The 27,737-nt window shown below is 41.8% G+C and overlaps 3 protein-coding genes across 4 annotated transcripts in view; 1 reads left to right on the top strand and 2 right to left on the bottom strand.

The window, feature by feature from the left end:
* Positions 1 to 5,408, bottom strand: part of LOC110978207 (uncharacterized) — a 15,896-nt gene extending 10,488 nt beyond the window's left edge. Inside the window, exons 1-2 of the mRNA XM_022233015.2 lie at positions 5,107 to 5,408; positions 89 to 199 (exon numbers count right to left, since the gene is read on the bottom strand). Coding sequence (XP_022088707.1) covers positions 89 to 199; positions 5,107 to 5,118 — 123 coding nt within the window. The 5' untranslated portion in view covers positions 5,119 to 5,408. The remainder of the gene's footprint in view (positions 1 to 88; positions 200 to 5,106) is intronic.
* hbs1l (HBS1 like translational GTPase) lies at positions 5,403 to 24,972 on the top strand. 2 transcript variants are annotated; one of them, XM_022232993.2, is made up of 19 exons: positions 5,403 to 5,568; positions 7,014 to 7,082; positions 7,700 to 7,876; positions 8,122 to 8,298; positions 9,289 to 11,055; positions 11,781 to 12,066; positions 14,346 to 14,475; positions 15,002 to 15,130; positions 15,280 to 15,386; positions 15,860 to 15,977; positions 16,190 to 16,411; positions 16,886 to 17,003; positions 17,225 to 17,293; positions 19,533 to 19,637; positions 19,880 to 19,970; positions 20,390 to 20,498; positions 20,631 to 20,731; positions 22,929 to 23,073; positions 23,794 to 24,972. In XM_022232993.2, exons 1-19 carry the CDS (start codon positions 5,526 to 5,528, stop codon positions 23,803 to 23,805), a joined length of 3,975 nt encoding a protein of 1,324 aa, XP_022088685.2. In that variant the 5' UTR covers positions 5,403 to 5,525; the 3' UTR covers positions 23,806 to 24,972. The 2 variants fall into 2 exon arrangements, with proteins under 2 accessions (XP_022088685.2, XP_087005014.1); XM_087148888.1 differs by lacking the exon at positions 9,289 to 11,055.
* On the bottom strand, positions 24,866 to 27,737 carry LOC110978218 (ankyrin repeat domain-containing protein 66-like). The gene is made up of 4 exons (XM_022233037.2): positions 27,583 to 27,737; positions 27,155 to 27,350; positions 26,555 to 26,783; positions 24,866 to 26,045 (listed from the first exon to the last, which is right to left on the bottom strand). Exons 2-4 carry the CDS (start codon positions 27,306 to 27,308, stop codon positions 25,793 to 25,795), a joined length of 636 nt encoding a protein of 211 aa, XP_022088729.2. The 5' UTR covers positions 27,309 to 27,350; positions 27,583 to 27,737; the 3' UTR covers positions 24,866 to 25,792.

The raw sequence follows: 27,737 nt of genomic DNA, 5'->3' as shown, positions 1-27,737 counted from the left end.
AGTTGCTGACTGCTTCATATGCAGTCTATAAATACTGCCCCTCCCTCAGTTGAGAGAGCTTGTTCTATCCCCACAATGGACCATTCACCTTATCCTTGCAGTCAACGTGGACCTTGCCTCCATCTAGTGTTCTCCTGAGCAGCGACAGGTTGCCCTGAAGGGCTGCTAGATGGAGCTGCTGGTCTGACTTGCTCTCCTTCTGTGGAAAGAGTGAAGAGAAAAAAAAAGGTTCCAACAGTCATTTGGAAGTGAATTCAAATTCCTTGGGCGGGTACCTCAAACATGCATCTTTTCTGGCATCTCATGAGATGAACCTGCTGTCAAGCAAATTCAGGATCGCTCCACATAACAGAATATAGGGTTGTTTGAAAGCTTTACTGTACACATGTACAAGACTTTGCTACATCAGACAAATCCAACAGAGCCCAACATCACAGTGTATAGCCAGCTGCAACTAACAGAGCTTAGCAATAGCAGAGGGAATATGTCTGTCAGATCTGACAGAAACACACAATATTATTGGTGTACATGTACATGTAGTAGGGTTGGATATCATATGTCAGCACGACTGCTTAAAGAATATGTATTTTTGTGCATCATGTTATACATGTACATGTATGATGGATACAATATATTTTGATGGATTTCCCATGTTCTTTCAAAATAGGGAATAATCAAATCCGATAAATTATGTACTACCCTTTACACTGTTTTGAAATGGTTCTTTAAACTCATATTCTGCATGTTAATGTCCATGTTGCTCTACATAAAAACAGGACACATTTATGTACACGTGTGCATTAACCTTGCACACTACATGTACATGTACATGTGTATGTATAATTATGTCCACGTATGTACATGTACACATGTACATTGTTGTAGCTTTCTGTGACAATGATTACAGTAATTTCGTGGATCAGTATACACATGTATATAGAAAGTAATGTCAATACATGTATCTGACAAAATGATACAAAAGTTCCTTTACAAGCTGAAATTAATTTAAAGAAAATTTACTGCATGTAGTTTGTTTAAAAAACAAAAAAGAAATTTCAAAATTAATTCAATTCACAAAAACACCAACGACTGCTAAAATAATGACAAGTATTAATTAGTTTAAGATTGTAAACAGGAAATAAAAGATGTGGTTGAATCTAAGTTATACCTTTCTATAATTTTATCATTCAAAAAAAATTTAATAATCTCCACCAACACCCAAACACACCCCTACCTTCCCCCTTTTATCTTTCCACCCACGTACATGTATATGAACCCATTCCAAGATAAAAAGTCAGAATACACTTGTTTCATCTATGGGACTAGGACTGATTCAATTTGAACTATTCGTTTTTCGAATATTTGACCTTCAATTTGATGGAATATCCGACTCCAGTCATAACGACCAGACTCATATTGTTGATGAACAATCAATTTATACAAAATCACTTGCAATAATGCACACAATTGTACATTATAATCTCTATAATAGCTTCTCACGTCTAGAACTACCGGTACATGCATCTCCAGTCTCAATTTAGTAAGATTTAGAAGAGAACAATACTTCTTGTCCTTAAAAATTTTGTAATGAATAATTTACCATTTGAATCACTGTAAGATTCTTGCCACTTTTCATTTGAATCTGCTTGAAACAAGCCTTCACGGGACTATTTTGCTCATTTAAAGCAAATGAAAATTCTCCCTTCGTTTTCATGAATTTTGCTTTCGAATAGTTGACTTCAGAAAATAATATGTGAATATCAGGATATTCAGCACAGCCCTATAGTATATGGGACACACATGTACAAGTACATGTACTGCATCAGTTCCTTTCCCACAATGATCATGATGGACTCCACACTATTAAATTGCTCATAATATGAACTACTCTTATCAGCATCATTCCCCTTTGAGAGATTATGCATGCGTGGAGTCATGCCTGGAATGCAGACCGACTGTCTCAGGTTTCACTGTCAGAGGACATGTACATGAAAACAGTACCTGCCATATCATGGTGGTAGAAATGTAGTACATGTACATGTACATGTACATGTATGTACACAGGGCTGCTAACAGCACTGCAAAAAGAACACATGTACGTGTACAGTGTATGTACATGTACACTGTACATGTACTTCACTTAAATTTAGCAAACATGGGATTTCAAGTTTCCAATGTGTACGCAAATACAAACTTAAAACCTGAACACAGTTGAACAGTCTTGACTTGCATTTTATGGTTCTTCCTGCCTGACTCCCAACTTCCCAAATCATGGAGCTACACAGAAACTTTCACTTTGGGTCAATGTACTTTGGGTGGCCATCAGGGCAAAAAAAACACCTAAAAAAATAAACACATTTACGCTTTATAAGAAAAATAATAAAAATAAAAAATAAACAAATAAAGCATTAAAATAAATAAATAAACAATAAATAAGTTATCTCCACTAGTTCTTTTATACTAAAAAAAGAGATACATGTATATCCATGGTGCTACCGCAAACTTATATAGTTTAAATCAGGGCCTATCTAAAATAAATTTAAACAAATCAAAACAAAAAATGAAAGATATGTATAATAAATTAAATATAAATTAACTGATATTTCTAAATAGAAAAAAAATGACTCTTTGGAAACCAATTAGTACACTGCATACATGTAAAAGATAAAAGAAACAAACTACTGAGCAAAAAACCCAGGAGGAAAAAAACACAGCCTGCTTAACAACAAGTATTCTCGTCAACTAAAATTTAAAAAAGACCTTGTTAAATTTTTTGAAAATGAAAAAGAATATACATGTAAGATCAAAAAATTCTTCAATACAAGAAATTGTTAAATTTCCTGTTAACCTACAAATCCCTCCATGATTACACACTTGTCTGACCTTATTTCTCCTACCTATCAGACCCCTCCGCTTCGCTTCTCAAAACCTTCTGCACTTTAAGAGAACCAAAACGAGCGCTTCTGATGACAAAGTCTTTTCTAGTAGTGCTCCATCCTTATGGAATTCTCTTCAGGTCTCTTTGCATTCTGAACCCTGTTCTGACACCTTTAAGTTGTCTTTTAAAGCTTACATGTACTTTTTTGAAATTATCTTGACTTTTCTAGTTTGGGTTGCTTATATGTTTTTCTACTGTGATTAATTTATTTGGAGGGAATTCCAGTCGGAGTTTTCCTCATTGGTTAGGTTTCTTTTTTGGTTGTTGATTTTTCTTGTACATGTAGTACAAGTACAGGCAGACGAACTTGTCAGCAAGAACTAATAATTCACATCAATACAACTGGAGCCACTCTTGTGCATAATGTCCATTCCAGATGCCAGACCTCAGTCCAGTGGGCGTGGGAAAGTGATCGATACTGCATGTGTACATTACAAAATTGATGTGTGAGGAAGGTCTGTTGTACATGTAAATGGTATTTTTTCCAGCCAAGTTTTAAAGTTTGCATAACTGTTGCCATTCAGCCAAGCAGTTTACAAGATTGTTTACTTTGGAAAAACTGTTTCTATTTCAATCAATTCTGATCCAAATTTTTCCTTTGCAGAAATGGCAAACGTGCCACTGATTGAACTACACTGAAGGTGCTAATACAATAAAATGTACATGTACAGTCAAAAGTAGAGGCCTGCCCTACAAGGGGAGTTATCCCCCAAGCAAAGGCATATTGCCATTTAATTTTTTTTACAGAATACATAACGCTTATTTACTTACGTGTGTCCAAACGGCCAAAAGTCATCGTAAACAATTTGCTGTTATGGTCCCAATACAAACGGCATATTTTTGTTCAGCCCCACGTTTAGCTATTAAACATGGAGCTAAAGGTAGTAGTAGGGCCTAGTAGTACTAGTAGGCCTACTGGGACAGGCTTAACAGAAAAGTGATAGGCATACATGTACCTACATGTACATGTATATATCTTATATGTTTTACAAGTGCGACAGTGAACATGTAACAGTTTGCAATGCGCATACATTGTCGGGATCGTCATAGCCCTAAGGGGCTGTCCATAAAGTACTGTACTTCCATGTACGCACGAAATGCCAGACCCCTCCCTCGCCCCGTACGCATGGCATGACGCAGTGGCTCCAACCTCCCTCCCCCTGGGACTGAGTCAATTCAAATAATTCACCATTCGAATATCCGACCTTCAATTTAATCGAATATTTGGTCGTACTAATCGGCGGATTGTTGATGAACAATCCATATTCAGCTGCAGTAACACACGATTGTATGTTTTAATTAATATTATAGCTTCTCACAAGGAGTATTTCCAGCCACGATTAACCAAGATTTAGAAGATGAACAATTGGAATATTTTTTGCCCCGTTAAAAATTTCTATTCCTTTTAATTGTTTAATGAACAATTTACTTTTGAATTGTGAGATTTCTGTCCCTTTTCATTTGAATAGATCTGCTTGAAGCAAGCCTCTATAGTGCAATTTTTCTCATTGAAAACAAGAGAAAATTTTCCCTACAGTTTTGCATTCGAATATTTAAATTCGGAAAGTAGTATTTTAATATTCAATAGACAATCAAATATTCAGATATTTGGCACAGTCCTAACCCCCCCTCGCATACGCATTCCACAATTCCAGAAGACAATGCTGGTCTTCAGGTCTTTGTGTCGTAATGTTGCAGTTCACTATGGGCGATAAATGGTAAAATGGACGATGGAAGATACTGTGTTTGAATTTCGACACACAAAAGCTGATTCTTACTTATTTGCATGATAAAGTGTATTGATATGATGAAGATTCATTTACAGGCCAATTTTCAGTCTGCGTATCGAACGTGCTTGCTTTAACCCCCCTCTCTAGCTCTATATGCATGGTGTACCCAACGGCACCAACCCCCCTCTCTTGCATACATGTACATACAAATGATCATGGACGGCCCCTAACTTGTATTTGTGTGAGGCCTAGGTGCTAGGTTTGTCAATGTTACATGTATGACGTACATGTAGGCCTACATGTACTGTACATACAACACATGTAGCCTAGTGTTGTACAACGCTCAACTGTCAATTTATTGTCAATAATTATTGAGATTGCTCTACATGCTCCACTAGGATTCATTTCCATTTCCTTAAAACAATATTTGCTACTTGCCTTAGCTGACATCTCCAGATGCCCGACAACTACCTCACCAATTCCAGAGCCAGGATAGGTCCAGTCTTAAGCAAAATGAAGGTATCAACACCTATCAAACTCAACGATCAAAGTTTGCCAAAATATCTCGAGCGCAGTTCCTCAGTCTAGACTCGCTACAAGTATTCCAGGTAGCAGTGGACGCAGCAATGCGTGAAGAAAACTACTCCTGCACAAGGCGGAATAGGGAAGGGCTGCGTAGCATGCACGCGGAGTTGGATCGAAAAGTGCGAACTAGCAAGTCTATGTCGCTTCCCATAATGCATCGTCCAACATGGCTGCTGAAGTCCACATTGCTTTTTCCTCCTGGACACATTTCAGCATAGCTCGTTTGTTAGGTATTTTTCTGCAGCGTGCATGGTCATAACATACTGACCAAGATGTCAAGACATAGGAACGTCAGGGGGATGGACTATGGGGAGGGTAGGTTTCATGTAGTTCACTGTTTGAGTACAGGCGCCGGCACCCATCATGCGCATGGAGACATGCACTACTGCTCTGCCACCGTGGCCATGCGCCAGAGGCCACAGTCTGGGTCGTACTTATCAGAGTCAACACACCGTCAACACATTGTAGTAACGTCAACACTTACAAAATGCATTGAAAACAGAAGTATCAAACTGTAATGTATACACTTAGGAATAATTTCCATTTAATTGAGTTTACATTTTACTATACATGTATTTCAAGGGAGTTTTTTCATGCGAAAAAATAGTCTCTGAGCAGCGCCGCCATTTACCACCATCTTGCCTCCTCACGGCATTTGGACCGTACTATGGTTTACGGTATAAAGGTGACCCCTATAGCATAATGGTATTATCCGTCTGACCGAGAGGCAACATGGCTTTCGTCTTTCGTGGCTGTGCGGTGTGTTAACGGCCATTTCCCCCAAATGTCAGCAACTGTTGTTAGCAAAATTGTATTTTAGGCATTATATTGCTATCGAATTGCATTTCTGTTAACTTGGAACGTGATTTGGGTGTGTTGACGTTACTATCATGTGTTGACGCGTGTTGATGTTGCGTTGACGTTGTTTTGAAGTTTATTAGTGTGACCGCACGGTCTCCATGAAATATGCAGAGCCTAGGCTCTAGCCTAAAATGTTGTGCTTTGCAATACCGTGAAATTAGATCCAGTGCAGCTATGCAATGACTGCGGAATTCACACTTTATTGCTGAATCAGCTGCGTTGTTTACGTAGGATACTGGACTAAACTCTGTCTTGCATGTCTTGAGGACTGTCTGACACTAAGGTGACAGTGACACATGTTCACCCAGCACTGTCTGTGACTGTGTCAGGGTTCCAGCTACATGTACCATTCGCCATTCTCGCCAATTGGCGAATAATTGTAGTTTTGGCTATTATTCCATTGACCTGGCAAGAAAGATTGGCGATTATGTTGCAAATCTAGACAAATACCTCTTGTCACCGAAATGTCATTTTTTAATTTCGAACCTTCTCGAACAATTCCACTGACGCTCGCTGTCGCAGTGGTGAAAACACTTGCGCAAAGCTCAGTGCATTGAATGAAGCTGCTATGGTTCCCGCCGCACACAAGCAACTGCGTGTGATGGAAATGTAGCAACCAGAGCCAGTCTATACATGTACCGTACATTCCAGTCGATTATACTACATCAGCCGTACATGCATATCACATGCAAGAGGTTTTCCTCAAGTTAATTCACAGAACTTGGTCTCTTATTTATGTGTGTATTTTCTGTTTTCATGAGTTTTACTTGAGGTTGTTTTGCTCATACTTGGCCTATAAAAATTAAACATTGTGTATGGGATAATTGGTTGGAGGTACTTGTATGTGAACCAAAGGTTTTTCTACGTTTGTAACATCTTTCACAATATAATTTACACAGATTATGAAGGCTACGATGATGTTTATGGACACTCAGTGGAGGATGATTATGGTGTGTCTCCATCAACAGGTATAGCATCATTTGTGAATGAAGGACAATGTGCTAGATTTATACAAGGCCTTTACACTACAGCCCAACCTCCCAGTTGTCCTGGCTATTACGTCCTGCTTAACACAGGTGCATACAATTACGGTATCAAAGTTAGAGTGCAATGACTGCTTTGTGTTGGCAATCTGAAAACCATAGCTTCACTCTCTGAGGCTGCCAACCACCGCCTTAAGTGACAGGATCGAGCCGTGACATTGCTCAAAGGAATCGCTACTTGCATTTCGGAACAGGCAGCTACATTGCTGCTACTGGCCAGTACATGTACATGTAGGTCGCACAGATCAATTACATCTGTTGTTCATTGTTGCGTCTGATAGCATTGCAGCTCCAGGAGCATTTGAAAAGAAAAAAGCTTGTGGCACCACTCCGACAATTCTGTCTTGAACATGTTGAAGATGTCATATCACATGCAGTAACTATCCTGCATTTAGTTCTCAGAGCAATTCATTGTTTATATCAGTAAAAAATTAACCTATCTAGGGATTTCTCTTCAAGGTTATGCTGGATTTAAATAGAGACGGGTGCTTAGAGTTACATGTAGCGTATTAAAAACACCATCACTTTCTGTCTTCCCACAGCGGAGCAGTTCATTTACCACCGTAGCCTTCAGCATCACCGGCTGGCATCCTTTCTGGAGGAAGGGGAAGATGACTTAAAGAAGGAGGAGGAAGATAGTCGGGCGAGGCGAGACTCGGAACGATCCCTTGGAGATTCCGCCAACTACCAGCGACCCCAACTCTCAGATATTGAAGAGGGTCAGATGAGTCAGATTTCTTCCAACTCCCCCCATAAAAGAATATTTTAGCATCCAGTATTGAGTTGCTAAATACATGGAAATAATAAGGAGGGGAAATAACAGAAATACCCTCCTCTTAGCAGCTATTACACCACCCCCTGTCCCTTTCCTGTTCCTCTTAACGTAGATCCTGAAAGCTGTTGGGTTTGATATTTCTCTCTCTCTTTACTTGTGTTTTTCCCCACTCTTCTACCGTAAATTCAGCTCAGCTGCAGTCCTGCCTAGAGGAGATCCGCAATGTGGTTGGGGAGACCGTCCCCGAACGGACCCTGATTGAGATGGCTGTGGCACACAGCTTCAACTTCGAGAAAGCGCTCAACGCCATCCTGGACCAGCAGGAGAGCGGTGCCGGGAACAACAACAACTCGCAAGCACAGGGAGGTGAGTTACCATCCAGACTTACCTTATGGAGAAATATAGGCAGCGTCCAAATATCTGGCACTGGCTATGCATTTTCAACTTTTCATGAAAAAGACCATGCCTGAGCTTGGGAAAGGATGAAAGTGAAGTTAATAAGTGTCAGGCAGTTACAATAACAAGGGCAGATCCCTGGCCACATTTAAGAAGGGGGACTTTTCAGGGGGGCTACATATTTAGAATTTTTTGGTAACCTTTAGCCCTCCAGTCTACTTAGGTTAAAAACCCTGCCTGATGCATCAAATTGCATCATTTGTCAAAGTGGCTCGCCTGCCCTGTGTAATAAGATCCAACAGGCCAACTTTTCCCAAGGCCAAACAGCCTGGGCGTCTGTGGTTGCGATCTGCATGTACCACAAGATACAATAGTGGCATTGTTCAATGGGACTGGTTCCCGTTGTCTCAACATGGCCAGTTTGTTTGGCTGCTCTTGATTGCCCAGTGCATCAGACTTTTCACTTGATGCCCTGTGCTGCCTTTGGCAGAGTTAGGATTTGTAGGCTTTTTCGGAAATGAGGCTAGACTTGTTTTTATGTGCTTTGGGGAAGCAGAGATGAAGTCCCCCCCCCAAAAAAAGAAATTGCCTTTCTTGCATTTGACAAAATTTTGGCTCTTGTTTTGTTTGTTTGATGTTTTGAGAGTTTCTGGAGAATTGGATGGTTGGTTGCAGTAATGCCCATATACACGTAACCTTATTTTTGTCGAATTGTAATTTTTTAATTTGGGGGATTTTGAGTAAAAGTGCATATATCCGTATTTTAAAAAGTGCCTATTTCACAGTAGTTCCTGCATGCCTTCATTATTCACCTAATAGAATGCCCCTGTCTGTTTTTCTTCCTCTTCTCGAACCTTTCTCCTCGATGACTCTGTTCCTCACCTGTTATCTGCACCTGGTACCCCAACAAACCTCTCCCATCATGCATTGCTTGGCATCTTTTGGCTATGGTAAGGTAAGGAGTCAGTGATTTTACCATAGGGAAGTGCAATGTAGTACAGAGAACTGCTGACAAAAAGCCGTCAACCAAAACAAAAGATTTATTAGTAAACAGAAAGGGTCAGGCATCAATACAGAAAAACCAAGTTGGTTCTCCGAGTTCCCTTTCAGACCTCATTAAATCCAACGCGATCCCTTACAAACAGGTGTCGTCCAATGTATCAAAAGTTCCGCTTGCAGATCTCATGAAGGCCAGTCATTCCACAAAATGTTTTTCCTCTTTGGCCCCATCAAGGCCAAGTGCAATTAACCCACAGATTTCATCGTTACCCCTCTCTGCCTTAGCCAGTTCCCATCTTGCATCATCCTCGAAAGAAAATAGTAAAGCTCAAGGTCAGGGTTCATCATCACTGTCTGATCTCGCCACGTTGCACTTGGGTACAAATAAGGGACCCCTGGCTGGCGGAAGTGGGTCCGCGTTCTCATTGTCTGACTTGTCACAGCATTCCACCTTGGTAACTCCACCAAGGATGCTCCCAACTAAAGAAAGCCAACAACTGGGAGCTGGTGGCTTGAAGCCGGGAGCTGGAATCTCTCTGTCAAGCTTAGCCTCTTCCCATCTCTCCACAAAATCATCCAAAATTCAGTCCATGCCCTCCCAAAGAACAAGTACCATCAGCTCCTCAAATGTCCCTCCGTCCGGAATGGAAATTGGCCAAGGTGCCCAGAGGCCCGGTGCAGGGACTGGATCGTCTTTGTTCAGCCTAGCAACTGCCCACCTCTCTTCAAGTGCACATAGGGTGCAAGCTGCAGTCAAATGTCCCTCCATTGGGCAAACTCCCCCGACAAGGCCCCACGGCATGGCTGGACTATCTCTCTCTAATTTGGCCATGGCCCACCAGTCATCTACCCTTGCGTTACCCCCTGCAGCCATGAAGCCAGCTGGTGCTTCCCTAGAAAGACTGGCAAAGACCCACCTGTCTCAAGATCTCAGTGCAAAGTCTACTCTTATGTCCCTAAACACTAAGCCCGCTACTGTTGACTCACACAACCCGTTGCCAGATGCAGAGCCAGTAAAAGGCAGTTGGTCCACTTTGAAAAACATTCCAGGTGAATTGATGGTAGAGAAAGCTGCCAAGATGTCTGCTCACTCACATTCCACAGTCATTCCCACTGAGGAGTCTGAAATACAGCTGCACAAAGCTACCTCAAGTACGGGACCAGCCTCCCCACCGGGATTCCAACCTGTGTCTGCGAAATCACCTCCAGGTTTCGGGTCTGTGACTTCAGAAGAAACTGAAGGAAGTGAATTAAAGAAGAGGGTACCAACACCCCCTGGTTTCCAGTCCCGGATAGTTTCCACACCAGACCACAATTCAGCAGTCGACATTCGGAGTTCAGATCCTCATGACTATGTTAATTTCCCAGCCACAACTGATCAAGAAACCAAACCCCTGCCAAAGCTGCACAGACTGTATGTCAGACAAGACCGATTCTACCTGCTCGCCAATCCCTCTGTATTCGGAAGGGCACTTTGCTCCAAATACATGGACAAATCACGAGAGCTGTCGGATCAGCGAGGGCTCAGAATTGCCTCTTATGTCTTCCAGAAGCAGCACTCAAGGCCCACCGTGAACAGGCAGTTCTCCTACCAGCGGCAGACGTCTTGGAGTGGAGGCACTGCCGACCCAGGGAGTGAAATCATTCCATTCGATTTCTCTTCTCCTTCACCCGATGACATCATCCGTGAAAAGCAGGCAGGAGCATTTTGTAGCACCAACGGAAGAAGTGAGGAAATGTTCCCCTATCGAAGTTAATCCCTTTGCGACCTTGCACAATTCTGGTGGAAAGACGGTCAATCTTCCTAGTGTATTCCAAGCTGGCACAAAATTTTCATAATGTGTCATTCATTCAAATAAACATATGCACATGTATGTCTCTTTGTGTCTCCATGTACATTGGTGTTTCTGGGCAGCCCATACTCATTACACTCCTGCCATGAGGAAGGCCAGAAAGGGTAAAGTGACTTGCTCACGGACACATGTCCTGCAGTTGGATTCATCCACTCCTTCCCCCGCCTCCCCCCACAGCATGACCATGAGTCACAAACCTCAACCACCCGGAGCAGCAGGTGGCATTGTGTAATTAGAGGAAATGTAGTGAAGGGGACCCACCTTCAGTGTATTCTGCTCCCTTGTGTATAACTCTTAAGACACTGAAGTGAAGTTTTCATCAAAATGAGCACAAACCTAATGCTGCTATGCATGGGTGCAACATGCACAATGGCAATTGTGTCAAGATTCTGTGATACGGTGTACATGTACATATCGTATCCCCGGTCCTCTTTACAAGAAGTACATTAAAGATTCCAGTGTAAATGCACTCAGTATTGTAATTATTTGTTAAGTACATGTACAACAGTTTTTTGCCCCTCACGGTTAATTCATCATATGGTTGTGGTTATCTTAACCACTGCAACCGCATTTGCCTAACCCACCATATTTCCCAATCAGGTCTAGGTGTTGCAGCACAACTACCTGTAAAGCAGCCCTCTCCCAGCCGACAGAAGCATATGGTGCCAGTTGCCGCCGCCACGGCGATGGTCGCCAACGACACCGCAGTGTCGGCCGTCGCCCAGGAGGTTGCCAAACTCAGCATGCCATCCAAGGAGGCCAAGAGGGGATTTGAACTGGGTCCCGTTCCAGCCAAGAGTGGGGACAAGCGGAGGAAGAGCGCGGCCAGCAGAACCAAGCTGGGGGGAGAATTCCTGGATGGCATGCCTGACAGCAATCTGAGAAGGTAACCTCTTTAAATTCTGATCTGTTTTATGGGGGGTTAAGTTGAAAACATTTAAATCACAACTGTGATGCAATACAGTGAACTAAAATATTTTAAAATTGGTTATCATTTTGTGTATTCATAACTATACTGTATCATGAAAAAGCTTTTAAAATATCATTGGAAACAAGGTTTTGTTTAAACTTGATATTTCTTCTTTACTCCCTCAGTGTAGATTCGCACTTCATTGTGTAGTACTATAGTGACATACCAAGACAAGCTTCATGTCTAGGAGTTGATTCCACCACAATTAGCAAAAATTCAGTCAATCCCTTTATTGTTCTGCAGAGTTCTGCCCTAGGCCAAGGAATGGACCTTTCCCATGAAATGTGCAAATTAGATGGGCGCATGCACGCCACTTCCACTAGTTAGCAAACGTAGCCGTCAACTCTTATGGCAGTGTAGGCGAGCTGCTAGTAACCATAACCTGGAGGGTTGAAGGTCAATCAAAACCATAATACGGCCTTTGCCCGATACTTGAGTACTTTATTCTCGAAACTACAAAGTGAAGTTTCTAGTGTCCTGAGGTTGGAAAGTAACAATTCCTTGTCTTTAAATTTGGCACTCATGTCAAACTACACTAGCACAGAAATAGCGATAGTGACACGCACATGGAGATTTGTGTTGTTAACCACTACCAGCCGGGGACTCCGGGATCGGAGCCATATGGTTTATATGTGTGGCCGGGGTCTCCGAACTCGGACAAAGGAAACAGGGCCCTGTAACAAAAGACCGTACTCCAAACAAAAGACCAGGCTGCTGGGCATGACCGGCATTTTTCACTCTCAAAAGTGGTGATAATCCAGCATTATTTTGAAACCAGGGTTTGGGGTATTTAGAGCAAGCGGATTACCACCGGGGACAAAAGCTCTCCACCACTGCAGCAATGAGCCACACAGCACCGCTGCATGCTAATCTGGCCCCTATTGAAAAGAGGTCAGCAGTGCACTGAGCCAGGTTCGTGAACAAAAGACAGCTGTATAACACCACACAATCTGGGCTCTGTTTACAAGGCTGCAGGCCTGGCTGAAATATTCGGGTGTCAATGAAGGTCACCTGTCAACTTAGAGTAGTGCCTGAAGATTACTCCGTGCGGCTATAAACGACTGGTAAATGGAATGATGAATTGTTGAAGGATTTTGAAAACAGAAAAAATGATAGTCATGCCGGCCCAGCATCCTCAACGTTGAAAAATGCCCCGGGCCGAAGTGGTTAAGTCGTAGATGTAAGCAATTTTGCCAGCCAGTGGTACATGTAGTCATGCGCATGCACTTGCCTTATTTGCATATTTCATCATGTTTATGGGAAAGGTCCATTTCTTCCATAACTTTGTTGCCCATTTTATTACAAGCTACATGTACATGAAGTTGACTGTGTACAGTGTGCCATTTCATGCACAAGTAAACCTTTCGCAAGGTAAATTAGAGTACAATGTGTCACACTGGTTCTTTAAATTCACATGAACATAAGTTGAATTCTCCGTACTTAAAGACATTCTTGATATACCGGTACCTCATAATTCAGGGCAAGCTTTTCCTTAGTTACATTAGAAATGCCTTGTAACAATACACTGTTTTCAATTGGTGAGATTAGCACCAGGGAACAATTCCATTACAGAGATGGTGGTCATTTCCCCAAATCAAAAAGTATAGTAACAGTGTCATTAGTCTGGGAATTCAAGTTGGTTATGTTTGTGTGAATTTACAGAACTCAGTGTACCAGATTTAAATTCAAATTTAACTCACAAGAGGCTTATTTACATTTGTAAGTGTACCAGGAACAAACGCTGTCCAGACAGTGTATCAGAACCCCGTGAACTATGAAACCTGAGTACTGAGACAAAAGTGGTCAACTACATTTTAGCTTTGTAGAAGAGAGAATGCAGCTGTTGTCACAGTGTTACTGCAGAACAACCAATGGGGGCTGCTGTGTAACAATGTGGTGCTAAAAGGTTTTGCCTTGGGTACTGTAATCTCATAGTGCAAAATTTGGCAACCACAAAGTGTACACTTCAATGCTTCAACTTTCTGATCTGGTCTTTCCTTGATTCTGGATGCTGAAAATGAATGTGCTCGAGTGTTCAGTGGAACTTTGGACACGCACATTTCTTTCCTTCCAAAGACACCATATTTGCATTGTATCTGTTTTCCTCTCTCCTTTTAGATTTCATCTTCATGTGCACTACTTGTTTGTTTCCAATTACTTTGCATTTTCCTCATGTTCGTTTTTCTTTACTTCAGTGAGTCTAAAGGTAAGCTTCCAACAGTGATGAGTGCCCCGGACTTGACCAGCATGGCTGGATCACCAGCACCAGCGCTGCCCGGAGCCCAGCCCTCGACACGGAGAGAGTCCAAGACCTCCAAAGCTGGGGTAAGTGCTAAGAGTGAGTCAACCGATCCTTTGGTGCTACCACATACAATACCAGCTCTGTGTGTAGTTTGCTGCATAGTTGCAGCGTAGACATGTGCACAACTCATAACCTTGCACATGCTCAGCCATTTGCCCAATCCTGGCTCGGTTCCGACAAGTACTTTCTTTCAGGCTTATCAGATTCATCTTTAAACAAGTATTGCTGAAACCAGTGAAAATATTCTATCCTGAATGTTTGGCTTCATTTCAGACAAGTATGATATTTTTGGAGCAGAAAATGGGCTGTGTTTAACCAGAATATGTAAACTCAAGGAAATCTATGAAGATGAAATTCAGAGTCACAGCTAAAGATGAAAATTTTTCAAACCCAATAAACTTTATGACTTATATTGCATGTGCTTCATTATCCTAAACAGGGAGTGGAGCTAGTGATTTTACAGCGTAAAAAAATGGCTATCAGCCTTCTAAACATCCAAGACTTCAAAATGATCTTGACAATGTTGAAATTGTTGTCTCCTCTTAACAGAATATTGATATATCTAAAGAATACTCCAAACGACAGGAAGGAAAACAACTCATAAATTTGGTGGTGATTGGACACGTAGATGCCGGCAAGTCAACATTGATGGGGCACCTTCTCTATCTTCTTGGACAGGTACATGTAGGAATTAATCATGGAATGGCATCTTTTACCTTTTGTCATGGTTAGTCTCAGTTCAAGTAGTTAGTAAGTGTTTTCATGCACATTGCGTGGGACAGCTGGCTAGCCTCTGACCTGTTGGGGTCTCCCATTCCCTCCCTCAGGTGAACCAGCGGCAGATGCACAAGTACGAGCAAGAATCCAAGAAGTTGGGCAAGGCATCCTTTGCCTACGCCTGGGTGCTGGATGAGACTGGGGAGGAGAGACAGAGGTGGATATCAGATATATTCATTCACTCTCATCGAAGTAGAATGAGAGCCATTGGTTGGGGATCAACTTAAATACAAATTAGGGGTGATATTTCTAAGGATTTTTTCATCAGGATGTTTCAAACAATCTCTTTTTTAAGATAAGGAAAATTTTGAGTTGACCAAAGTGTTTTTACAAATAAAAATTGATATAGAACACAAGAAATGGGTATTCAAAGGCGTACCTTAAGGCACACACAAATGTATGTCATAGCTGTGGGGCCCGTGAAACATCTGGTACTTGATATGGATTGTTTAGTCTCCACCAGTCTCCCCCCTTTGTAAATATTGAAGTGTTCTCTTTACTTCAAGACTACTGCAGCTATCGACACATTTTGAAAAGGCACAATCAACAGTCCTTGCATGTTCCAGGTCTGGAAATCTTACAGAAAAGATGATTGGATGCATTTCTTCCAACTTTCTTTTTTCTCCCAAGGGGAATCACCATGGATGTAGGCTTAACCAATTTTGAGACTTCAAACAGAATAGTAACACTCCTAGATGCACCAGGACACAAAGACTTCATTCCGAACATGATCACCGGAGCTGCACAGGTAAGACACACATGAACACCATCGGCTTTTGTTCCGACTTTTTTTGTGTGTAGGATACTCAGTCTCTTCCATGACTTTAGCGTAAATAGACAGCATGGGCACTGTTCTGGTATTTTCATGTATCATACCCAGTCAATTGTGATTCGATGCATTTTGTGCGTATTCTGTTGGACTACTGAATAAGCTTATTCCGGACAAATCTTTCTGGACAGGCGGACGTGGCTATTATGGTAGTGGATGCCACTCGGGGAGAATTTGAGACCGGCTTTGATGCGGGTGGCCAGACGAGGGAGCACGCTCTGCTGGTCCGGTCGCTGGGGGTCACCCAGCTGGCTGTGGCCATCAACAAGCTGGACACGGTGGGCTGGGCCGAGGAGCGCTTCAGCGAGATCGTGGGCAAGCTGGGGCACTTCCTGAAGCAGGCCGGCTTCAAGGTGAGGGCAACAGACACCAGGAAACATATGGTGGGAGGGTTTCCCCCCCCCCCCTTACTCCGTCCCATCTCCTGACCAGGTGTTTGATACAGCAAAGCATACTTACATTTACGTTGAACTGACTGTAATAAGCAATTGTCTGCACTCATGTAAGATTGCTTGCAGATAGGGTTTTTAACCTACTACCAAGAACACACATTCTGGTTCTTGCCACTGTGTGTGTACTTGTTTGGGTATGCATGGTGCAAAGTGCACATTATCAATTTTCACTGGAATGAGTACAAGTTCATAGTCATAGTAGAGGAATGCACCTAAATGTTGATGTACAGCAGCCATAGCATTGCAATGGCTTATTAACAGGTCATTTTTCCCAATCCTTGGGGGCGTACTTGCATACAATCCATCTTATCATGTGATTTTCCAAGAATGCTGCATCTTTTAAAGAAAAGGGAGCCCCATCTCTGATCTTGGCAGGAATCTGAGGTTCAGTACATCCCCTGCAGTGGACTGACGGGAGAAAACCTAAAAGACAGGGCCACAGAACCAGCACTCACTAAATGGTACAAAGGTCCATCACTGGTGGAGAGGATAGGTAAGGCTGTAACAGTAGGCCATGAAGACAAACAGATAGAACAACGGACGAAGAGACATTCATGGCTCACCGCTCCTACAGTTTGGAGAAACGATTGTTTATATGCACACCATACATATTGTTGCATGTACGCCCAACTGGAGAAATTCTTCATCATAAAGAACAAAACATTGAGATTTGAATATAAAATGCATTTGCTTCTTTATTTGGTTTAATTTCAGATAGCTTGAAAGCTCCTAAAAGACCCATTGAAAAGGCCTTCAGACAGTGTGTTTCTGATGTTTTCAAGGGTAAGCTCATTGGTTGCAGCAGTCACGTTGCTATTTTTAGAATGCATAGTTGAGTTTTCTGGGCATAGAAAACAGTCTTTTTATGGGCCCTGTGCTGAACCAAGAGAAAGTAAAATTTCTGTAGCAATGTTCACTGTGCCGGTTCGCAAACGACTATGAAATGTACATGTTACAGTCACACTGTTTCCAACAAAATGAACACTCCCCACTAACACAGCTCTTTTCAACCAGTGAGGGACGCTTCTGCTCAAGGCAAGTACAGGCCAACATCATTAAATGTCGCTTTTCAGTTTGCACAATTCAGCATATCACTTCATTCATTAAACCATTCAGAGACAACCGTCAATTTAATAATGGACTTTAAATGATATCCTATGCACTGTCTTTTTCCGTAATGGTTTACAGTGTTGTAGCTGAGACCACTTGAGACCTTCACAAGCCCACACAAGACCAACACAAAACCTCTAGTCTCAAGTCAAGCCACCTTTATTCAAATGAACTGCAACAAAAGCATTTCTTTTTCATTGTTCACCCTGTTGCTTGTGACTGGTCTTGTGCGTGGCCTTGTGATGGTCTCAACTACAACACTGATGGCTATCTTTGAAGGGCGAGAACAAGGCTGCCATTTGACATAGTTTTAAGCCCCACAAGCAACAGTTTTTTTGTTGCACAACAGATAGTGCTGCAGCCAAACTGCCGAACCAAACCAAAAATCATCAAACATGGCTCTACCGAACCAAACAAAACTGGTCGGTTCGGATGTTCGGCTTCAATTAAATAGCATTGATAGCACACGAATGGACAAAAGGAAACTTAATAAAAAACCAAACACAACAAAAATGGATAACGAATTATGCCGCACTGGCGCTCAGGCACATGTACGTGTGCGCATGTACTGTAAATGTATATGTACTGTATACATGTGTGGTAAATTTACGATGGCCCTGCATCACGCAATGGTTGTAAAAAGCACATGGTGGGAATTCACTAATAATCAACGGAGAACATGCAACGTACAGAATTTCTGCTGCACAACAATTCTAAATTCTCACTACATCCAATTGTGCTTATGTATATTCAGATTTAGCATTATGTTTTCCAATTTCAGTTAGCCACACCCTTACATTCCATATGAGGCCAATGATGTCATAAATGGCCGTGCACAATGAATTTCGATTGGATGCTGATCACAGTCGGACTCATGCTCAATCGAAGGCAACTCTAGAGGGAAAATTGTTTTTGCCAGGCGGGCCGGTGCAGTGCTCCAGTACGCGACAAGATTTGGTTCATGCGGTGGCCTAGCTTGCCTTTTGTTTGATCATGTTTGATCAAAGCTGGAGTGTGAATACGTTGTAATGGAATTTTGCCAGATCTCTGAGTTGTTTGCAAATCTCAAATAACAAAACCTGTTATCCGTTTGAAAAAGACTAATGGGACACGTGGGCACTGTCCTGGGAAACAATGCTGACATGATACCAAGGTTCTTTTTCGAATACATTGAAAGCCATAGTTTGGTAGTTGAATCTGTTTCGTGAAAAATAACCATAACACAAAATCTAATTTGCTCTTGTGTTCTGTAAAGGAGGAAACTCTTATTTGAGTGTGCTGTTTTTTCTGTTTTCAAATATCCTGCAATCGTTTTGTTGAGTCAAGTATGGTCCAAATACAACCGTTTTGGTCAGAAAAACACAGTCAGAAACTGTCACACCTCCGACAGTAACTTTATATGGAATTTTAACTCCTAAACAAATTTTGGGGAAACAGTTTCGAAAAAAAATTATGTCAGTTGCTCGGGGATGGGAATGGAGAAGAGATTTGTTACTTTTATTGACGTATTATATACACGGAAGTCCCATATACGGCACGTTCGTAGCAAGCTCTTCGCTGTCTCAATGTGTATATCAAATGTAGGTACATGCGTGTGCATGTCCGAACTGAACCCAAACTGAACCTTGGCACCTACTTACAGCACTATTAACCAACAGATCATCTGGATGGAAATGGCTCTAAAACATTACTGATAATATGGGGAGTTTTTGTGGCCGAAGAGTAGTCCTGCGTTCAATGATAATGTGTTAGTTGTACCAGGGATGTGCAGGTGAATTAGAGATTAACAAAAAACAAGACAATTAAATATAAACACTGAAGTTAAAAACTACATTTGTACTGTAGGGACATTTGAAGTGAGATTTAGACACCAGAGTGAATTTTAGGTGTGATTTTTCCCCCCCTTCTGAAGGTATTGGGGCAGGCATCAGCATAGCTGGCAAGATTGAGTCAGGGGGCGTGCAGGTCGGTGACCGCGTGGTCATCATGCCAGCAGGGGAGACGGGCCAAGTGCGAGGTAAGGTGCCAGACAAGATGTAAGACCAGGCGCAAGTTCTGGCTCATTTGAGAATTTCATTCATATTTTGGTTTTTTTTTTATCACTGTACTGAAAAAAAAAATGTGTTTTAGTGTTACTGATGTGAAAATCAGCCTTTCTCTTTTGGTCCAGTTCAACACCAAAAACACCTCTGTATGCCAAGAAACTTATGCATTGCATGTTTTCGACTTGTAAATTTTTGCAACATTTCCCTTTGGTAGGTGTTTACATCCATGACGAAGAGTCAAGATGGGCCTGTGCAGGAGACTATGCAACTGTGGTGGTAACTAGTATCGACCAAGTCAACATTGGGTGAGTTTGAAGTAGAGACCATCGACTCCGAGTAAAACTCTTGCCCCTGTCTTGAAGTTGAGTCCCAATTGGGTAACTCTTTTTGAGTGTCCTTGCCAACACAGAGTGTACTGTTACTTGCATCCATTTTGCATATGTCAGATGTCTCTGACTCTGGCTTCTTCTTGGCTCTAAACTCAGTTTCAAATGTTTAGTATTCAAATAGATTGAAAATGTGAGCTTTGGCCGTGCCTGAGACAGCTGATATTTACGCAGCAGCAGCAGCAGAAAGAAAGAAATGCACTGATTCGGAAGAGCTTCAACATAGGGAACCTGTAGGGAGCTGTGTTTGAAGCTGGAGAGACGACATTGGTTTGGGAAACTCCCCTGTAAGTAGATCTTTTCCTGAACATGACCCTTATGGTTTGGTCCTTTCACAGTGTCGGCAGCGTCGTGTGCAGCATCGACCATCCCATCCCAGTGGCCAGTCGCTTTAGGGCCAGAGTCATCATGTTCAACTTGGACGTGCCCGTCACCAAAGGTTTCCCGGTAAGTCCAAATTGTGATCGGAACTTCCATTCAAAGATGCTTCAGTCGGATGAGACCAGCAACTGCTGTTTGTGAGACTACTTCATATATTGATGCAGAAACGAGCTCTGTCTTTTATTGTTGTTTGCATAGGTTTTACTGCACTATCAGACTGTCAGTGAACCAGCCGTCATCTGTAAATTGGTTAGTACTCTACACAAGAGTACCGGGGAGGTCCTACAGAAGAGGCCAAAGTAAGTGTCTGTTTGCTGGACAACGTCAGCCTTTAAATTGTTTGTGTTAAATAGAAACTACATGAATCCTATGAAATGCTAAACAGCTGTAGGACTAGCTTTAAACTAGAAACCCCAGTCATAATGTTGTGTCAATGTAAAGGCAACTGGTTCTCGGCAGCATCTTATAAAACAAGAGGCAAACGACAAGTTCTCCAAAATATGAGCCATCATATAAGAATGAACTTCAGGGGTTCATTTTTCCTGAAGTGAACAGCACTGAATTAGTTCACAATGTCCGATGACAAAGGAACACTGATATCTGGAACACCAATGACTGCACCCGTCATTCATCATGATCAGAGTTGATGGACATGAAGAGCCTATAAGCCGCAGCTACCAGGAAATTATGTGGAAGTAAATTCAAGTAATAATTCCCGTGGCAATTTTAAACAGATTTGTTTTTGGTGAAAGATGATAATACTTACATACCATATATTCGAACCATAGTCACGAAATTAAAAATGTCTCAGAAATTATTGGGTTCCGAAGTCGGCAGTTGCAAACGTCATTTGATTCCATCAAAAAACCTGACCACTAAAAACCAGCGAGTAAAATCAAAAATGGTACACAGCACGAGCTTTAGAACAAATATTTTAAGAAAGGACTCCAAATCATCATCTTTTTATGACTTGAACATTTTGTTCAAGCATGTTTCTTTAAACCACGGTCCAAAATAATGATCGCTGTGATTTCGTGGCCACTATCATTAATTCACGATGGCATTGCAGAAAGGTTTTGCTGCATCACGGGCTGTTTGACCCTTAACATCAGCCCAGGTAATGCACCTTGTCCGTCATTCGATATTCATGAGCCCCTCCATGGAAATGCAAGGTTCCAGCATTTTTCTCTCCGTACTGACATTTCTCATCTCTTGATGAAAATTAAATTCTCTTTAGTTTTAATTTTGTTTTCATTTTGAGCAGGTATATGTCCAAAACTAATAGTAAAATGAACATTTGGCATGGAGTTTTCAAGCACTGCAAGTGACTGCGTTTTTGGTATTGTTGAAGATCATGCATCGTCCATCGAAATTCTCAAGCATCATCAAAATTTCATCAAATATTACGTTCACAACGAACATGTACTCAAATATTTTTCGATGCAGCCAACTTGAAAGATTATTTGCGGTGGTTGAAAAGGTATGAGACCTGGTAGATGTGCTGGTACAGTGAGAGTGATTTTATATGATACAAAACCAGCTGCAAACTGCGTGCTGGCTACAGTGACCTCAAATACAAATCGCAAAAGTAGGAGGGCCTGACGTTTCAATTCTAGAAGAATCTCTCTCAAAGGCAAAATGACAAGTCAACAGAAACAAACAAGCAAGCGGGGAATCAACCAAGCATGGACGAATGCAGAAGGATAAAAGGAAGGGGTGAAAAAGCTGATGGCTGGATTAAAGGGCAAGGGGTAAAGGGGCCTGTGTAAAAGGTACGGTTGAGCAGCAAAGGGATGTGAGGTAGGAAGAGATCAAACACCAAGGGATTTTAAACGGTAAAAGAATGAAGAGAGCCAAATCTTTCTCATCTTTTCTGTCAGTTTTGTAATTTATTCATGACGAATTTTTTTTAAAAGTCTTTCTGAGGGGCTTCAAATTACATCTGTTACAAAATATACTGAATTTTCTTTGTTGAGAGAAAATTTGAAATCAAGTCATCTTGTACAAACACTTTCACTTAAAATGTTGAATGAGTTCAACCTCTTTTATTTACACTGGTAACCAACCAAATGTCCACAAAATGTACACAGTACGCCTCATTATCCCCAAATAATCATTTTTTTAAATCTGAAGGTGCTTATTAATGTGTTTTAAATAACCAAAGTGACTCTTTTAGAAGTTTTGAAAAAGGAAGTGTGGAGTAGCATCTTGCTTCATTTTGGGAAGAACATGTCAAACAATAAAGTTATGATTTTTGGAAGAATTTCATCGACTGTCAGGGTAATGCATTTGAATGTGGTTGCCTCCAAATCGCTAGTGAAAACTTTCTCCCATGACTTGGCTTTATAAGACATGGGATGGTCTCCTTAACCTCATGTTGCTTTTAAGTGATATCATCCAAACACTTTGCTTTTCTGTAATGCTGACCATGTAAGAGTTTGTATGTGTGGTATAGTGTTATTGCGGTCTTCCTCATTTACCTTGTTTTATCCACAGGTGTCTAACGAAGCAAAGCAACGCCATCATAGACATTGAGACCGGCCGGCCAGTGTGTCTGGAGCTGTACCGCGACTGCAAGGACCTGGGCAGGTTCATGCTGCGCTACAGCGGGTCAACAATTGGTGCTGGAGTCGTCACAGAGGTAAGGGACCATGTCAAAACTCGTCCGGGACAAATTGCGGGTGACAACATTGACTTCGCGCAGAAGAAGGCCTGCATTCGTCCCGGGCAAGTAAATGGCTGTTTATATTTGGCCTCAGTGCAGAGAACAGGTGGCTCTGTATAAGTCGTGCTATTACAATGTTTACTGCCAGTGCAGCATACACAGCGTGTCCTTGAGTGCCCAGCCTTGCTTTAAACCCCAGAAGTAGGACATTATGTAAACAAACTAATCGATTCATTGCCGGAAGATTGCAGACAAGATATAGAATCCTGCAACTCAACCCTCAACAGTGTCTGCAACTTTTCCCGGACGAATTTTGAGATGACTTCTAAGGGAAATGCCTCGAAAATGTCAGCAGATTTCCTGTTTATACAGATGGGATGCTCCCTTGTGGACCACTGAACATTCCTGGTAGGAATTTGCTGTATTCTCATTTAGGAGCACGCAGGTCTTAAGTTCGCATGCACACCCATAGATCACTGTTCCCATCCGGGAACAGCAGGTGTTCCCAATTGGTAACAAGCAGCCTTCTCATCTGACATTTGAGATACCACCTAAACACTCTCTACTAGAGATGTTTCTTGTAGGATCAGTCTGTCCATTTGATTTCAAATTTGATCTTTCTACCTACTATTTGCAATGACAGTTTGTTTTAACGAGTGTTCCTGACCTTTTTTTTCTTTTTTATTTTTATTTCAGATTAAGAGGTAGCTGTGTGAGAGAGACCACAAGAAGCCTTGCAGCCTCCCCTAAAAAATACTATTTGCCCAAGCACCCCTCCAGTCTGCTGTGGAATACTTTGTAACCTTTGACCTCTTACAAGGCAAATGGATGCATAACATTGGGGTATTATGTCATTTAGATTTTTTTTTTTACAAAATGTTGATGCTGAATTTCACAACACATTTTAGACTCCCAAGGCACAAAAGAGTAGCTTGTTTGCACTTCTGATAAATAATTTCCAACATGGTGCAGGGTTAAACACCAAAGAATGTTTTGAATTGAAGCTGCACCAAGCCCTCGTGTTGATTTTTCCCTTCTTTTCAGTGAAGTACTGGTACATTATGAAAGTTCTTTTACTAGCAAACATTGTTTGATATGCTTTAAGAAAGTTAAGGTGAGAAAGAAATTCTCAGTCCTACTCTAATCTCATCAAACTTTTGCAGGAAGAAGCTATGAAATGATTGAGGACTGTTAGGCTAGGTACGACAATCATCTTTGTTGCAGTTTTTTCTGTTCTTTTTTTAGTAACTCCTCTAAAAGAAGTTGTGGAGAATGGAATTCTTTCCAAAGAATTAATAATATAAATGAGGGCCATTTTGACATATTTCAATTTGGTTCCAGAATTGGACAAAGACCACACCATTCTGGTGAAACCAATGGGTAAACTGCCATATTCCATGAAATGGAATTGGAAAATTCACGTATTAGTCTGGATGATGGTCAAGTTATAAAACAGGGCACTTTGTTTCATCACAGGCATTAGCCATGGGCTTTTTTGTTTTTTTCCCCCACCTTTTACTGTTAAATGTACATTTTCCTTTCTTTTTAAACATTTTACTTTTTGTCACCTTTGTTTTGGGGTCATGGATCATTCTGTATTTTTTCTCATTCACATTTTTGGCGCACATTTTAAAGAGCTACCATTCTGCATTTGATGCCTCTTATTTATGAGGTTTTTGGAAAAAGAGGTTTACCTGTTTGAAGAAGTCAGCCCTTGCTATTGGAAACGGGAGAAATGAATAATGGACACTTAGGTGCTGAAAGCAAATTGATACTTATGTTGATTTAATATATTTGGCCGTTTTGCTGACTAAGTACCAAATGAAATACAATATCGTACATGTATAATAAAGCTTTCATAAAAGCGACTTGAAATCTGCCCTAGTGTTTGCTGTAGTTATTTGCCACTCAAATTTTTAACAAAAACAAAGGACAAATTCTTCTCCATTGGAGGTGCAAAGTCGATCTCTTGAAAAATAAATGTCAATCTTTCTACATGTTTAATACATATATTATGTCAACGTACATGTACCTGGATGCTAAAAGCACTTGTTTCTAAGAAAACACTATTCTGAGACTGCTACAACAATATTAATACCCTCAACTGTCAAAGTCACTAAATACCCTTTTCAGGACGGAGTTTACAGGACACATTCTTGAATACTTGGCATTAAGGTGTAAGTGTTGTTGGAAAACTTATCAAAGTACCTATAGCAAAGCAAAGTTTATTTCAAACATTTGAGTGATGCATTATTGTAAATATTGCTATCACTTCCTACTGGAGTGTTAGTGACCTAGCACTGAAATAGGGCTGTAATCATTATTGCCTGGGCAATGTGTTTCACTTGTCTGCCATTAATCAAGTTTACAGTAAGCTCTATCGCAAGCAGATATAAAAAAATCATAAGATCCTCTATTACTGAATGAGCAGTGACTGCCTCTGTCATTTCACTGAAATAGCTCATCACTTGATGAGGCTAAATGACTTGTGATGTGACAGCTTGAGTGACAAGTGACAACTTGTGATATTGATTACAATGGTCAAGATGACAAAGGCATCCGTTTGTCACCATGGTCACAGTTCACGGAAACGGCTTGTAACTCAAGACTGATTAATGACAATTTGTGACAACCTGGCTACAACTGCTGACATGACTGAACAATAAATAAGGGGACACAACTAGACGAGGTCACACTACTTGCCACCCATGAGTAGGACTGCCTTTCCGACGCTGGCTAAACTCTTCCCCTTGCTGCCGTTGTTCCCTCCGCCTTTCTTGCCCTTCTCCTTGCCCTTCTCCTTGGCCCGCTTTTCTGCCTCCTGCTTCCTCTGTTGTCTTAGCTCTTCCTCCCGCCGCCTCTTATCCTCCTCTCGTCTGTCCCTCTCCTCTTGCTCCAGCCGTTCCTGTTTCTCCCTCTCGCGCTGTATTCTGTCCTCGTACTCGGCCCTGCGCAGTGAAACCAGAACCCACAAGAGAATCGGTCACTCAGCTTTCCTGGGTGCCTAAAGCTGGTGACAGCCAGTTTGATATACCGAGAGCACATGCTCAACGTGAAGCGTATCATGGGTCAATCGAGAACAGTAACACACAAGGGTAAGGTCGTCCCTATCAGCACAGCTATATGCTGACTCGCAGCATGGAAACTGGTGTGATGTTTTGTACTTTGTTCTGGGACAACCAAATCTTTTTGACATGCATGCAACTGATTCATGAGCCTTAGAAAAGGTGATGTAAAGTTTTTCATTTGAGCTCAGTTCATACATGCGCCAAGTGCACGCACGCAAAGACCATGTACATGTATTCAAACTTGCTGCACTTGCTCATCAAATGGATTTGATGCAGGATCAAATCCATTTAAGCCTTTGCATGCACACTGTGAACTCCCATCAAAGGACAGTCTTTTTCTATGTAAAAAAACAAGCCCTCTATTGATCCTGCGCGGAGCTGATACTCACAATTTCAGGAATTCCACGCATTCCGTCTGGCCGTAGACAGAGGCCAGGTCCCTTGGCATGTCTCCACAGCAGTCCCTGATCTCCATGTCAGCGCCCAGCTTGTGCAGTGCCTTGAGGGCACCAAGCTTCCCGATCTCGGCCGCAAAATGTGCCGGCGTCCACCCGCTATCAGTGACAGCATCCACATTGGCACCATAGTCCACAAGGACCCGGATGCTTTCGGCGTGACCTGAGTTTGAAGGGATGAAATTAAGCATTAATAAGGCATCACATGTAACTCAATAGAATTTTACGCCAGTCTGATAATGCCAGCTAATGAAAATAGACGGCACAAAACAAGGACTTCATCGAAGGAAATGTTAACTGCCTGTCTCTGCAAAAGAAAGTGCTTTCCAGGAAAATATAATTGGGTTACAATGCAGGTCTTGTGGCCTTTCTGAAGTTCAGTACGAGCACCGGCGATAGGCATGATAGGGCCTATTTTATTTCTTATTCAATCTGCATAGGCCTAGCCCCGTCACATAGATAGGCCTAGGCTATAGCCTACTACCTCTAACATGAGTTCAGAAATTGTTGACCACGCCTACTCCATTTGATCACCTTTGATGGCAGCCCAGTGCAGCGGTGTCCTATCATGCCATTCGGTATCTTTCTGGTTGACGTCGTACTTTCCAAGATTCAATAGGTTCAGGACCTGCTCGCTGTCCCCTGCCGCCGCGGCCTCGTGCACCTCGCTCATGATGGGGCCGTCCATGACAAAGGCCAATGCTCAGCAGTCCATTCTTATGACGCGTTTCTAATTGAAAAAGAGTTCAGTTTAAACAAGCTTTGTAAACCATAGCCGTAGATCGAGGTTGGACCGAGAAGGCCTAACGTTCAGAGTCATGTTGTGAGTCGTGTGAGTCCCGCGAGTCATTTGTCTGGACACTGGACAACTTGGATTAAAGTTCATTTTTTGTTTATTTTGTTCCTTAAATATTAATCGTAATAGCTGATTCAGCGACTTCCATCAAAATGGTAAAACTCACCAAATTTGTGCTGCCACAGGATACCGTTTAAATGGTTAACAAGACCACATTACTTGCACAGTGTAGTGACTAAGTATGCCTTCTCTTCCATGATTATATCCGCAGCCATATTGTTTATCGTTGCCCCGGATGTTACTAGACTTGTCTCAGTCTAA

Source organism: Acanthaster planci, linkage group LG18, assembly GCF_054643075.1.
Source record: "Acanthaster planci isolate LZ-2023a linkage group LG18, COTS_SCS, whole genome shotgun sequence".
NCBI classification, from domain to species: domain Eukaryota; kingdom Metazoa; phylum Echinodermata; class Asteroidea; order Valvatida; family Acanthasteridae; genus Acanthaster; species Acanthaster planci.
Note: the sequence above shows the minus strand (reverse complement) of the source record. Positions and strands in the feature narration are given on the sequence as shown.

Bases quoted from the DNA above. Each gene is read 5' to 3' on its own strand.
- LOC110978218 (XM_022233037.2), bottom strand. From the start codon at position 27,308: ATGGACGGCCCCATCATGAGCGAGGTGCACGAGGCCGCGGCGGCAGGG. The intron at 26,784-27,154 runs GTGATCAAATGG...CTTCAAACTCAG, and splicing joins GCACTGGGCTGCCATCAAAG to GTCACGCCGAAAGCATCCGG. The intron at 26,046-26,554 runs GTGAGTATCAGC...TTCACTGCGCAG, and splicing joins TGCGTGGAATTCCTGAAATT to GGCCGAGTACGAGGACAGAA.
- hbs1l (XM_022232993.2), top strand. From the start codon at position 5,526: ATGTCAAGACATAGGAACGTCAGGGGGATGGACTATGGGGAGG. The intron at 7,877-8,121 runs GTCAGATGAGTC...CCGTAAATTCAG, and splicing joins ACTCTCAGATATTGAAGAGG to CTCAGCTGCAGTCCTGCCTA. The intron at 15,131-15,279 runs GTACATGTAGGA...TCCCTCCCTCAG, and splicing joins TTCTCTATCTTCTTGGACAG to GTGAACCAGCGGCAGATGCA.